Source organism: Trichechus manatus, unplaced genomic scaffold, assembly GCF_000243295.1.
Source record: "Trichechus manatus latirostris isolate Lorelei unplaced genomic scaffold, TriManLat1.0 scaffold00006, whole genome shotgun sequence".
NCBI lineage: Eukaryota > Metazoa > Chordata > Mammalia > Sirenia > Trichechidae > Trichechus > Trichechus manatus.
The window spans coordinates 18,354,458-18,368,800 of NW_004443942.1; the positions used below are offsets into that span (position 1 = coordinate 18,354,458).

Here is a 14,343-nt window from a genome sequence, read left to right on the forward strand (position 1 = left end):
AAAAGAGTACAAAATAGAAGTTTGAAAAAAATTCCCTTTTTTTTTTTAGTCTGTATTTTTCATTTTTGGAGTTGTGTCTTTCTAGTTTTGATCAAATGAATATAATTTCTCAAATGCCTACAACTTTGTGAATATCTCCTTTGCTTCATTTTTCTCTTGTTGCATTCTCACCTCCTCCAGTGTGTCCCAGTGGTTCTTGATTTGTATTTGTCTTACAAAAGAGAGGGAAGTAATCGAATCTGTACTGTAGAAGGGTCTTGTGTGTTGGTTGGACTGTCGTGAGGGGTGACTGGGACCAGGGTGACCATAGCATAGAGTAGAAATGGTTGTTTAAGAGATGATGAGCGCTTTAACTAGGGAAGTGGCAGAGACAATGGGGGTAGAATTTTCATTCAAGAGAAATGTGTATTGACCTGTAGGACAGGAGGTTGCTGGCCCTAATCTCTAATCTCTTCCAATTTAAAACTTGACTGCTGAAGCCTAGCATGTTAACATTTCCAAATATATGGTTGAAAATTGAGGATCTTAATAAAATATTAGAAACATGATGATTTCTTATGTAACCGTATTTTAGCTTCCTGTGAATTTTAACATAATTATACATTCATTTTGGTGACTAACTTTGAGATGCAAAATTCCCAACATATAATATACAGGACCAAAATGGAAAAAAAATTAATATATATTAAGATTATATGTGTGTGTGTGTGTGTGTGTATATATATATGTTTTGTTCTTTGTATTAACCCTCAGTGGAAGAATGAATTCTTGTTTTTCCTATCTCTTTGAATTGGTACTGAACTATTTTTTATATTGATCTCTGACTTAAAAATATTTGTTATTGCAAAGTGAGATTTAAAAAGTTGTTATAATTTGAAGGAAATCTTTTTTCAAGGAGGCAATTTGCCCAGTTTTCTCAACAATCCAGGGATTGAATACATTGCACAGTTAAAAAGAACATTTACCCTTGATTCTACTGACCCCCATTATAACACAGCCAGTCTTCCCCATCTATTTAGTCAGATTACAGCCCTTCAGTCCATAGCTATAACTACTTCCTTTGTTTCAAAAGGAGCACGCCACTAGAGGGAGTGAAAACTATAAAGTAATTGTCAAGACCCTCTAAAATCTCTTTGACCTATGCATGGTCAAAGGAAAAAAAGAAGAAAGAAAGGGAGAGATAGAGTTCTCCTTTTCTTGCAGAGGGTCATGCCTTTACTTGAAGATGGATATTTTACTAAAGTATAAAGAACAAAGTTGGTTTGGCAGAGGTCAAAATGGCAATGGCCATTTTTATGGAGCCTTGTAAAAGAGCAAAAAAGCAGTTTTTTAATTTAGCAATTAATGTACACAAAAAATATGTCTAATTCTCATTTAATATTTTATCCTCATCACAGCAAGTCTTGCCCTATTCCTCACCACATTCTTGACCCCTCAGACGCAAGTCAGGGATAATTATGAACAGAGCTGGAAAGTTGTTGTTTCAGGCTGCTTCAAAATGTCACAAGTATATCAGTGCTTCCAGATTAGAGTAGCTTCAGAACAGCTCTGTCAAAATAACTGCATCAGAACAGCCAAGACACTAGGTCATATTCCCAAATACACTCCATTTATCAAGAGAGATCTAATGAAGCTTCTTTCCCTGAGGTCGCCCAGGTTCATACTCTGATGCACAGGTGAAAGAATAGATAGAGCTCAAAGGCATCATATCTTTAAGAAGCAATTTCCTATTGTGTTTTGCCTGCCATATATAAATGATGAGAGTCAAGATAGTCTTAATGAAACTCCTTTCTTCTTTCCTCCCATTGGCTTTCAAGTTTCCATGTGAATTGCCTCTTTGCAAAGAGTAGACTGACCTTCAACAGGTTATAGGGGGGGAAAGATCATATAGATGGCCTCTTCTTGCCAACAACTTAATTGGATCCCTTTATCATCTTATATCTGGGTTACTGACATAACATGGCCTCTGTGTCCCCATCCATCCTGCACAACTCTTTAGGGTAATGTCTATGACACCCACTATCATCAGTCTTGCCCCTTGCTCAGGTGCCTCATTGCCTGCAGGATAAAGAACAAAGTTTTCACTGGGGCTTTCCAGTGATTCCACATTCTGGTGACCCTCCACAAATATATGTACTCCTTCTTTTGCCCAAGCTCTGCCTGCCTCCGTGATCATTTATTCCATTCTTTCTATCTGGCCAAATTTCACACCTATCTATCCTGCAAGATCTACTCATATTCCAATCAAGCCCTTTACCTACAATCCCATCCTGCATTTGTCTTTACTTTTCCCTAAGAAAGACCACAAAATATAGACAGTTAAGAGGCTATTACAATAAACTAAGCAAGAAATAATGGTGGTTTGGACCAGAGTAGTAGCAATGGAGATGGGGAGAGGTGGGTTTATTCTATAGAAGTTTCGAAAGAGTTGCTAACAAGATTTGCTGATGGTTTGGATGTAGACTGTGGGAAAAAAAAAAAAAAAACCACAGGGGTCAAAGATGATTTCCAGAATTTTGGGCTGTTCAACTATAAGAATGAAGGTGCAATTTACCCAGTGTCATAGGTCAGCTTCCCCAGAAGTAGACCCTGAGATGAGGATTTTCATGCAAATAATTGATTATGGTGTGTTTCCAGGAGAAAAGGGTAAGGGACTGCGGAAGCAGGACAAGGAAAGGAAAAAAACCCACAAACGTGCAATTTTAGATGTAATTTCAGGTGAGGTTCCTGCCTCAACCTGATACCACAGGAAGTTCTAAAACCAAATCGTCTCACCTCAAAGCAAGGAATCTTGGCTCTCAGTCTCCTGGACCACTTGGTCTTTGGCCGGAGAGGGTACCCGTTGCCATCGAGTTGATTCTGACTCATAGTGACCCTATAGGACAGAGTAGAACTGCCTCACAGTTTCCAAGGAGCGCCTGGTGGATTCGAACCGCCAACCATTTGGTTAGCAGCCATAGCACTTAACCACTTTGCCACCAGGGTTTCCTGGGGAGGGTATGAGATGTAAATTACCAGGCACTTCTAGCTCCAGTAGCCCAATAGTCTCTGAGGAAGGTTGAAGGTATAAGTATAAAACGTGCAGAACTAAAGCTGAAAGATGGGTACCCAGAAACAGTTAAGGGGACTCAAGGGGACCTGGGCAGTAGTGAGTAATCAACTATATCAAAAGCTATTGACTTTAAGATCATGTAACACGAGAACTAAGAACTTACTATTGTAGCTTATTGTTGACATTGATAAGAGCAGTCTCTGTAGAGTGGCTGGGCACCAGAATGTTCTTAGTTGGTTTAAAGAGACAAGGGATACAAAGAAGTCGAGACGATGAACATAAAGACCTGCCTAGAATACTCTTGCTTTAGAAGAGAACAGAGAAATTGTATGGTAGCCTGAAAGAAATTATTTTCATCGACATATGTATATACCGATGGAAATAATCCAGTGGCAGGAAGAGCACTGATGTTGCAGGAGAGGGAGCAATTCTGCAGGAGTAATATCCCCAAGTAGGCAAGAGGGGATGGGGTATAGCGCACATGTAGAGGGGTTGATCTTAGGTCTGAACAAGGACAGTTCATCTACTGAAACAGGAGGGAAGGCATGTATATGGACACAGACACAGGAAGGTTGGTGGATGTAGGGGGAGAGTGTAGGGAGGTTTTCTTCTGAGTTCTATTGTTTTCAATGAAATAAGAAGCAAAGTCATCAGCTGAGAGTGAGTAGAGGAGGTCTGAGGATCAAGAATGTAGGAACAGTCAACTACAGGAGAAGCAGATACAGTTGACTAGAGATTAGTAGTCATGCAGTGAAATAAGATCCGTCGTTATGGTGTTTTCCTTCAGTCATGTTTGGCTACTCTGAGCCAAGGGCAGATTTAATCAAGCGTCACGCACACTATGTTATGTCCTTTGTAAATATCATCTTATTTAATTTTCACAACAACTCTGAGTGGTATATGTTTTCATCCTGCATTTTCCATATGAAAAATTGAATTTAGAGAATTTATTAGTTTCTGACAGTCACGCAGATGGGAAATACCAGAATTTGGATTTGAATACAGTTCCTTCACCTTTGAACCTTGGATTATTAACTAGGACAAGATGTCCCCGTCAGACTAGACCTGCATCCTCATTGCTGTGGGTGCTTAGTAACTAGGTTCTGAGATGAAGTGCAGAAGTACAAAAGGAGAAGACTTGGCTGACAAGCAATTCATACGGGTTTTGGTTTACTGAAAAGTAAATACGAGTCAACAGAGTTAAGTCTGCCAAAAAAGACTAAGTGGATTTGGGCTGCATGAGTAAAAATGTAGTAGAGAGCCCTACCATACAACCATGGGCCAGACCACACCTGTAGTGTTATCTGATTCCAGACACAAACTCTGTCACCAACAAATAGTGTCAACAAGGGCATCTGTACACTTAAACACATTATCCAAAAGAGAGTAGAAGGGTTGGTGGAAGGCTTGGGAGCCATAAAGCATGAAGAAATAAGCGGGGAGGAAGGAGAAGAGAGGTTATGTAGCCTTGGAAAGAAACTTAGCACAGTAGATGTCTTTGTACACATTTCCAAGACTTTCAAATTTTGTAGATTTTGGAGCAGAAAAGTAAGGTTCAAAAGAAAGGGGACACAGGTAGATTGTGTCGCAGCATAAGGAAGAAGTTTGTGACAGCTGGAGCTGTCTGAAACCAGTACACTCTGCCCTGTACAGAGTAGTGTGAATAGCACTTTTGATGGATGTCACAGGATATATTCATAGCAGAAATAGAGAGTAAGATTGAATTGTCTGTTTTCTCTGCCAACTCTAAAGAAGTCTGGAATAAAGTTCTCTCTTCTTGTCATCTCTTTGTGCTTGTTGTCCTTAACCATACAACTCTTTTTTTCAGTCTCTGGAGTTAAATTGTCCATGTGTGTTTCAGCTCTGACACATATTAGCTGTGTGATGTTAAATAAATTATCTAAGCTCCTTGGGTCTGTCTCCCCATCTATAAAATAGATACAATAATAGAACTTATCTTATGGATCGTTGTGAGGATAACATGAATTAATCCATGTAAAGTGCTTGAAAGAGTGCCTGAAAATCATAAGTGCTCAATAAATGCTAGTTCTCATTATATTTATCATACACTGCCTTGTAGTGTCACTTCATTTTTTTATGAATTCTTGTTTTCCCCAACTAGATGGTCATTCTTGTCATAGGGCTGAGTATATAGAATATACTTTTTACCTAACAGCCCAAAACAAAAATGTGTTTCTCTCATTGAACTTGTTTAGAGAACTTCTTTTATACATTCTTTAATACATAGAGTTTAATAGGGCTATTACCTAGAGAACATGTTTTGTGGACTTAATATTTTGAAATACTAAGATGTGCTCCATCAAAATCCTATTTTTCATGAATTGCTTCTAGTCTGTAGCCATCATTAAGAAATGAGTAAAGACTTGCTTAGGAAAGAGAGCACATTAGTTTTCTGAAAACCTACTAGGTGCCTGACCTGAACTACATACTGGGAGTGGGGGGAGGGGTCAGGAAGAGGAGGAATAGTGGTGAGGAAATAAAGATAAACGAAATGATCCCCATAGTTCACAAGGAACTTACATGCTAGTAGGAGAGATGACGTCCTGCTGGACCCAGCCCTTGCCTACATTTCCACCTAAATGGGTACACCCTCCCTTCTTGCCCTCTGTGTTCTGGCCTTGGTGACTTTGAGTTCCTCAGGCAAGCTAAGTGATTCCCCATCTTTCCACTGTCCTGCCTGCCTGGACGTTCTTCTTCCTACCTTTTGTATGACTCACTCCTCTCACCCTTTGGGGTTTGGCTGAAATAGCGTATCCTCATTGAGGATTTCCTTAACCACTCTCTCTAAATAAGTTTCCCAGCCCACTGCCAACAATTGTTTATCAATGTGCCCCATTTGTTACCCCCACAGCTCTTAGCACAATTTTTAGTTTTATGAATTTGTTTGTTTGTTCATTCACTTTCTTCCCCAAAAGGGCAAGGACTTCATCTGTCTTTATTCACTAATGTGATCTTCTTCCCACAGCAAGGCTTTCAACAAATATGTATTGAATAAATGAAAGATTATTTCAACATAAGCACTGTGATTGAAGTATGTACTGATGCTAGGGACCAGAGAGGAAGGACATCTAACCCACCCTTAGAAGATGGGGCAGGTTCCCTGAGGGAGAGTATTGCAGAGGTTGTCAGTGCCCGATGATAGTCAGCTCTCTTCCCAGACATGCCAGCAGCTTTGCATGTAAGACTGCCACTTTTCTGGGGGCTTTCTCTGCCTGAGGGAATATGCTTGGCCAGCACACCAAGTTCAGAAGGGCCTGGGTGTTCATGCTGTGAAGAGCAGCCCTCAACCAATGATGGATGGATGTTGGAAGTTTGGGCACAACAGCTCCTTTGCCCCCAGGAGGGACAACTCTGAAGTGTGTTCCCCAGTGTCTCCAAGAGGCCCCAGTGGTGCTGACTCCCGTTGCCAAAAGCAATAACCCATTCATTAAAACACCTTCCAGAGGCTTTCTTCCCTGCCCCACTTCCGCATCTTTCATTAGTGCTTCCAGGGATACCTCTGTAGTAATTTGCTTGCATTCAGAGCTGCATCTCAGGATTGGCTACTAAAAGAACTCTGCTTAAGAAAAGAGGATTTGAGTGACCAGAATCTTGAAAGACATGGAGTTCTCTAGACAGGAAGTTGAAGAACATCCAGAGAGGGCAGACCCCTCTTAGTGCAGGGGAAGAGAATCAAAGCCCCCATTTCCACTCAGGCACCTTTCCTCTACTAGGGGTCAATTTTTGTTGTTTGGCTGGGCGCCCAGAAGGTATTTATAGGAAAAGATATTAAGAGATTGGCTGATCCCCTACACATTTCAGAGCCAACAGCACAGTTCAGTGCAGGTGGACAGAAAGTCCTAAACTCTTGAAATAACACATTGCAACCCAGCATGCTGCGCTCATGAATCTTTAACTAAAAAGTTTCTTTGTGTCTTTTCCTTTTGAAATTCAACTCAGGATCCAGGAATGTAATGCTTAACCCTGAGAAGGGAATTGTACAAATGGTTCCTTGAAAGCCAGCATGTAGCCTGTGCATAAACTTTATGATGTGTGAAGCACATGTCCAAGGAAGTATTTATTAGTAAGGCCATAAGTTAAATTAGAAAGGGTGGTTCATACTTTAAATATTCCATCATTTTCCACACTGTTTATGTATCCATACCCAAGTATGAAACTTAAATTTGTTTTTAATGTATTCTCCTGACAAATGATTTACTCTAGTCATATGTGTTTTTTGGGGGGGGTTCCCAATAGTTATGTTATATAGTTGGGGATAAGAGAGGGGAACTGGGACAATGCTTTTAAATTACTCTTTCAATGTTAAAGTTCCTTTGCAGATATCACAGAATGATTTTACTAGGAGATTTAGTAAAATATAGCTTATTTTTTCCCAAAAATTAGAATGTTTTACATTCAGGACGTTATAATGAATTTGGAAACTGGCTAGTCACAGCTCTATCTCTGAAAGTCTTACTTAGCACAACTAAGTATAAGAGTGCCCCATACATATTAGAATGTGGTTCTTTCGATGGGCTGTGGCCCTAGATCTCTGATTTCAGTAAAGCTCCTGGCAGGGAATTCCAAAATGAGAGCCATGGTTGGAAAATTATAAACTTTGCAAGCTTAAACATCATTGTAATCACACTATAATTGTAAAATCCTGTAAATTGAAATTATTTTAAGTATCAATAGCCTTTCTTTGTAATGGGGTCTCTTTTTTAACCATGCAAAGAGTAATGTATTTGTTGAAAAAATCTCCCTCTTACAGTATTTTTAAAACAAAAGATATATGTGCCTGTGTTATTCTATAATGGGAAAGCTACTCATGCAGAAACAAGAATTCATGAAAACATGCTATAAATGTATACAGTGTGTATCCTAAACACATCCTTATTAAATCCTTAAAGTACTCAAAATACAAACTCAAGGTTTTGAAAACATTTACATCTTCTAAAAATGATCTTCTATCTCTATTATATTTCCCTGCCACACTGTCAGTAGAACTCTTTTAGAAAGTTATAATGTCTTAAAATAAGCCAAAAAGGAACGGGCCAGTGAAATATACTGACATGTATTAAAGAAGAGAAGCTAGGTGATTTTTAAATATTCAAACCCTTGGTTCCTGTGACAAAAGGTGAACAGCAACGTTGTTGCTGTGCTAAGCAACGAAACGTGCTCATATTTTTATGTATTTAAAATCCTGACTTGGAGCCAAGGTTTATTTTTAAACAGTATGCTTGAACAGGTTTAGACAAAGCATTCCTAATTGCAACTTACCCTGTTTTCTGTTTTTATCTAGTAGATTTCCTTTCTAAGAGACAGAATAAGCTATGGACACTCAGATATCAGACATGAAAATACTTACAATGACAGTGTTTCGAGACATCCGGAAATGTTTTTATGTGTAGTTGTTAAACTTACAGACTCTGGACTCTTGACTGGGTTTGACTATCTCTGCAACTCATAAACTGCATTACTGGGACTTCTATTCCCTTCTCTAAAAAATGGGAATACCGAAAGCATCTATTCTATATATTTATTGTGGAAATTAAAGAAACAACAGATGAAAACCACCTAGCACTGTGTCAGACTCCTAGAAAGTATTCAGCCAATATTAGCTATTACAGTATCACAGGCCTCCCTGGGTGGCACAAATGCTTAATCACTGGACTACTGGCTAAAAGGTTGGTGGCTCAAACCCGCCCAGAGGCCCTCAGAAGACAGGCCTGGAGATCTGCTTCTGAAAGATCACAGCTTGAAAACCTATAGAGCAGTTCTACTCTGCACACATGGGATTGCAGTGAGTCAGAATCAACTTGATGGCAACCACCACCACCAATAGCTATAAGCCAGGCATTTCACTAGGCTCCTTACATAATTTTATTACACAGGCACAAAAGACCTGCAAGGTAAATATAATAGTGGCTATTTTATAAATTAAGAGAAAGGCTCAGAGAAGAGGCTGATATTACCTACTGTAAGGCAGGACAATGATTCAACCTCAGGCCTCTCTGCCTCCACGCTTTTTTCCTTATGAATGTACTTTCCAATACAGTACCAATCGCATGTGGCTATTTAAATTTAAATTTTAATTAAGTAAAATTGAATAAAATAAAATATCAGTTCCTCAGCCACACTAGCTACAGGTCAAATCTAAATAGTCATATGTGAATAGTAGCTACCATATTGGACAGCATAGATATAGAATATTTCCATCATCACCAAAAGTTCTATTGGACAGCACTATAGTCTATACCGTACTGCCTCTCTAGACTGGTTTACCCACAATAGGACATAATTTTTTTTTAAATTATAATGAATGCTCATTCATAAATTATATATCACTTTGTGATAAAGACAACAGTTTACTATAGATAGTCATGTACACAGTAGTTAATTTCATCCAATAGTCTACAGAGAAATGGAAAATATGTCCTTTAGCAGATCATCACATACCCAAGAACAGGGAGAATCTCCACCAACAGTTTAGGTAAACTTTTTGTTCGACAATAAGAACTAATGGTGATGGGAAATCCTAAAGCCAATGTGAAAATGCCAAATGAAACTCCAACATCCTATCCACCTCTAATCTCCCTGGGTCCATGATTTCCATTTGGGCTTTAATAAACTTACAGATGCTTTCAATATTTCTTTGAAGTTTCTGGATGTAGTCCTCTTAGGTGTAAGCTTTGGAAAGAGGAGATGGTGATTTGTTATATATGTCCTTAGCATTAATGTTTTGCCCAGGAATTTTTTCTTCTAACTGGAAGACAAATGACTTTTCTAGTTAGTCAGCCAATAGACAATATTTGTGACATATGTAACCCTCTTTTTTTCAGACCCTTTTGAATGGTATCAAATATTAAAAATGGAACTTCAAATGCAGTGAGCAAATTGGAGTGGCAAAGCAAACAGCAACATAATCTAATATTCAAAACAAAGTCAAGTAGATTACTGCTTTAGGAAGAAGTTCTTCCATATAAAACATCCTTGTATGATTTTAGAAGAAGAAAATATTAGACTCTTTTATAGAAGTCTTTCCAGTAAAAACAAACAAAAAAATCATAAATCATAAATAAGATTCCCACCTCAGTGTGATGAATAAGAGTGGAGGTTAGGGAACTCCAACAAAAAGCCTCCATATTAGACCACTATATAAAATTGTAAAAGGACAGACCCACATTTAAACTCTGTTGTCATTGGAGAATTTGAGTAATAATTTAATTTTCTGGGCTTTAGATATACATCATTAAATTGGAGATAATTATATTTACTGCAGAGAATTGTTGTGAGAATTAAATAAAGAACAAATAATACAATTTGCACTGGGCAAATCTGCTGCAAAAGACCTCTTTAAAGTGTTGAAAAGTAAAGATGTCACCTTGAGAACTAAGATGTGCCTGACCCAAGCCATGGTGATTTCAATCACCTCATATGCATGTGAAAGCTGGACGATGAATAAGGAAGACTGAAGAAGAATTGATGCCTTTGAATGATGGTGTTGGCAAAGAATATTGAATATACCATGGACTACCAAAAGAATGAACAAATCTGTCTTGGAAGAAGTACAACCAGAATGCTCCTTAGAAGCAAGGATGGCGAGACTACATCTCACATAATTTGGACATGTTATCAGCAGGAATCAGTCCCTGGATAAGGACATCATGCTTGGTAAAGCAGAGGGTCAGTGAAAAAGAGGAAGACCCTCAACGAGATGGATTGACACAGTGACCGCAACAATGGGCTCAAGCATAACAATGATTGTGAGGATGGCGCAGGACGGGGCAGGGTTTTGTTCTGTTGTACAGAGGGTTGCTATGAGTCAGAATCTACTGGATGGCAACTAACAACCTAACAACAATAGAATTGAGACCCTTAATAATTCCAAGTCTTTTCCTGCTCTTTCCTTTGTCCTTGTTATTGCTTTAATCTATCAGGAAGAGAAAATCCTTGCAGATAAAGGAGAGACACAAATGTTATACAACACAAACCCGCTAATGGTAAAAGGAACTTCTTGGGAGTGGCGGGGAGACTGGATGGTCCAAGTTTAGAAACAGACCTTTGCCTATGCTATTTCCTCACCTGGAATCCTCTTTGCCTCAGTCCCCTACGTATGTTCTGCATATGAACTTCTTTTCGTTATCTCAGACTTATTTTAATTAGTATCACTTCCAGGACACCATCTTTGACCTCTTCTGTTCTTAACTACTTGGTATCCTGAACACAGTTCAAGTATAGCATCTATCATATTATGTTTTAATAGTAGCTTACATATCCAACTTTCCCATAGACTATGAGCTCCTTGAAACCTACTACCTACCATAGTTCCTTGAGAGATGGTAAAATAGTACGTTTTTTGAAAAGATAAACCAACGAATTATTAGTGGGTCCCCAATATAATCCAGGAACCCTGGTGGCACAGCAATTAAGAGTTTGGCTGCTAACCAAAAGGTCAGCAGTTTGAATGCACCAGCCACTCCTTGGAAACCGTATAGAGCAGTTCTACTCTGTTGGATAAGGTCACTATGAGTTGAATTTGACTCAAAGGCAATGGATTTGTTTTTGGGGTTTTTTTGTTTGTTTGTTTTAATATAACTAAGGCACACCAAGAACCTATATGTTAACCTATGCTCCCTCCCCCACCATATATATAATTGCTATCTCAAAACCTTCACACCTCATCGTCTGTGACTGCTTTAGCCGACTTGCTCTGGCCTGATACAACGAGACCAGAGTGCTGACCTTCTGTTTGCCAGGGTGACTTGGTTAATATTAAACTCAAAGGATTTCTCAAATGTAGAAAGCACTCAAGAAGAAATGCCGAAAAAGAAAAAGAAGAAAGAAAGACAGCAGGAAGGGCTATAGTTATTTCATTTTTCAGTTCTGGTTAGTCCCACACAGGGAGAAATGCTAAAATGAGAAATTAGGAGAAAATGGCTGGATATAAAATGGACTTCCTGAGAAAATATACTAAATCACTTGGACTAGTGAAATGTATCAATTAATAAAGAATGTTAACACAATGTAAAAGAATGAATGCAGCCATTAAAAACAACCACAACAGCAAAACCCGTTGCCATCCAGTTGATTCCAACTCACAGCAACCCTATAGGACAGAGTAGAACTGTCCCATAGGGTTTCCAAGGAGTGGCTGGTGGATTTGAACTGCTGGCCTTTTAGTAAGCAGCTGTAGCTCTTAACCAATGTGCCACCAGGGTTCCAATGTATTCACTAGGGAGTCCTAATTTACAGTTGGTAATTTAGGCCATGGAAATTCTGGTTCGTTATGCAAGTTGTTTATGCTTAATAACCCAGAAATGTTGGCAATATATGCATTTATAGACTGATTAAGTCTTCCCACCCACACACACCTATTCACCTCTGCAACAGTTGTGAAAGAGTAAGAAGTGGCTCCCCATACCTGCACGTATCTATTGAAACTAAAGCCACTCTTTGACTCCTAAGGAATCCCTGTTTGTGCAAAAACAAGTCTGTTGGCATCAGTGAGAGAGCGATTTCCAGTCCACAGCTACTACAAGAGTACACTGACCCATTCTTCATTCTTAAACTGGGGGCTTTGGGGTTGTTTTCTATAACATGATTATATTCTCCAGTTAAAAAGTGAGGCATCACTCAGGAGGATGTTGAGATGGTAAATTCTCACTCTCTCACTAGCTAGGAAGGGTCATAACAACATGTGGCAAAGACCAACAAGAAATCAAACAGCTTAACTAGAGTTGTCTTTTCTGAACTCAGCAGTTAATATCTGAGTTGTTTCCCTTGGCACAATTAGATTTCCTCTGGGTTCCAACTCCTTGAGGAGAGCTTGGTTTGTAAGCCAATCACTGTTTCCCTATGCTTATTCAAGTAAATATTTTTATGAGCATTTCATCATCAGAAATCAGAAAATTAGAGGAAGGCATTTAGCTTTATTTCTGTGGCACTGCCACCAAGGTGTCTACACACCCCAGGGTGAAATTCTCATCTTTTCTTCCACATAGCCAGCACTTGTTGACCCCCCCAAAATTCCCTGGCCCAAGAGAAAGTTTCTTATCAGGTGAAATAAAAGGACGAAAGAGCTGTACCTACCATGGCAAAGTCTGTCTTTTGGAATGGGAATATGCCGCTCTAGTCCACCATTCTGATTTTATCATCTGAAGTTGAGCAATAGAACTTGGCTTTAACACACATAACATCTCAGGATTATTTCTAAGCAGTGTCCAGGCAGAGAAGCTCTAAGGACATACAGACCCAGAGTCATCCCTAAACCAAACAATATTCCTCCAACAAATGCAGGATGTTATGTACCTATCACACACCAGAGTGTTCCTGAGTGGTATAAACAGTTAACGCGCTCTGCTGCTAACAGAAAGGCCGGAGATTCGAATCCACTGGAAGGCACTTCAGAAGAAAGATATAGCGATCTACATCTGAAAAATCAGTCACTGAAAACCCTATGGGGCACAGTTCTATTCTGACACAGATGGAATTAGAATCGACTCAACGGCAGCTGGGTTTTTGGTTATGGACCAGGCACAAGTGTGGGCAGGAGGCTGATACGGCTTTAGGGAAGAAAATCCTGGTGACTTGGCCTTTTCTGGAATGTCTAAATTGAGTAAACTCCATGATAAATCTAAAATTAACTTTAATAAACTAATCACTTTTCTGAAGTTGCCATTGTATAAAAAACGTAATCACATGGGGTGTCTCTATTTTCTTAATTCACAGAATGTCAGTACTGGGGCTCAGAGTTCCAGCTACCCACTCTGGATTTTGAAGATGTTTTAAAAAATGATGAACGTGCATACAGGTGGCTCTCTACCCTCAAGAAAGTAGGCATAGTGCGACTCACTGGAGCATCTGACAAACGAGGAGAAGTTTTAAAACTTGGGAAAAGGATTGGTTTCCTTTATCTCACATTCTATGGGTGAGTGGCCAAATCTTTGCATTCTGCCAGTGTACATAAACTTTGATGTATTTCCCAGAGCAAGAATTCCTTTTGTTAGAGATACAGAAATTTCCATAATGTCTTAAGCAGGAAGTTAGATGGGAATACAAGTCTAAAAGTGGCATTTCTGAGAGAATGACTAGAAGTTTTAAGGCGCCTGAAAGCCTAAAGATATCAGGCACCAAGGACATCAGTCTCATTGTAAGTGGAATGGAAGAGTGTATCTCTAAGCTGTTTATAAACTACTCAGCTTGACAAATGTTAAAGTTCATTTACGTCTTACCTCCCCAGAATTGGCACAAAATTAAGTTGGGTCCTTGGGAATTGAAACTAGTCACTA

The 14,343-nt window shown here is 39.1% G+C and overlaps 1 protein-coding gene across 3 annotated transcripts in view; it reads left to right on the top strand.

Annotated features, from left to right (window-relative positions):
• BBOX1 (gamma-butyrobetaine hydroxylase 1) overlaps positions 1 to 14,343 on the top strand; it is a 70,248-nt gene that overhangs the window by 25,224 nt on the left and 30,681 nt on the right. For all 3 annotated transcript variants that reach the window (XM_004369728.2, XM_012557375.2, XM_012557377.1), the window contains one exon: positions 13,784 to 13,982. In XM_004369728.2, the coding sequence (XP_004369785.1) occupies positions 13,784 to 13,982 (199 nt within the window). The remainder of the gene's footprint in view (positions 1 to 13,783; positions 13,983 to 14,343) is intronic.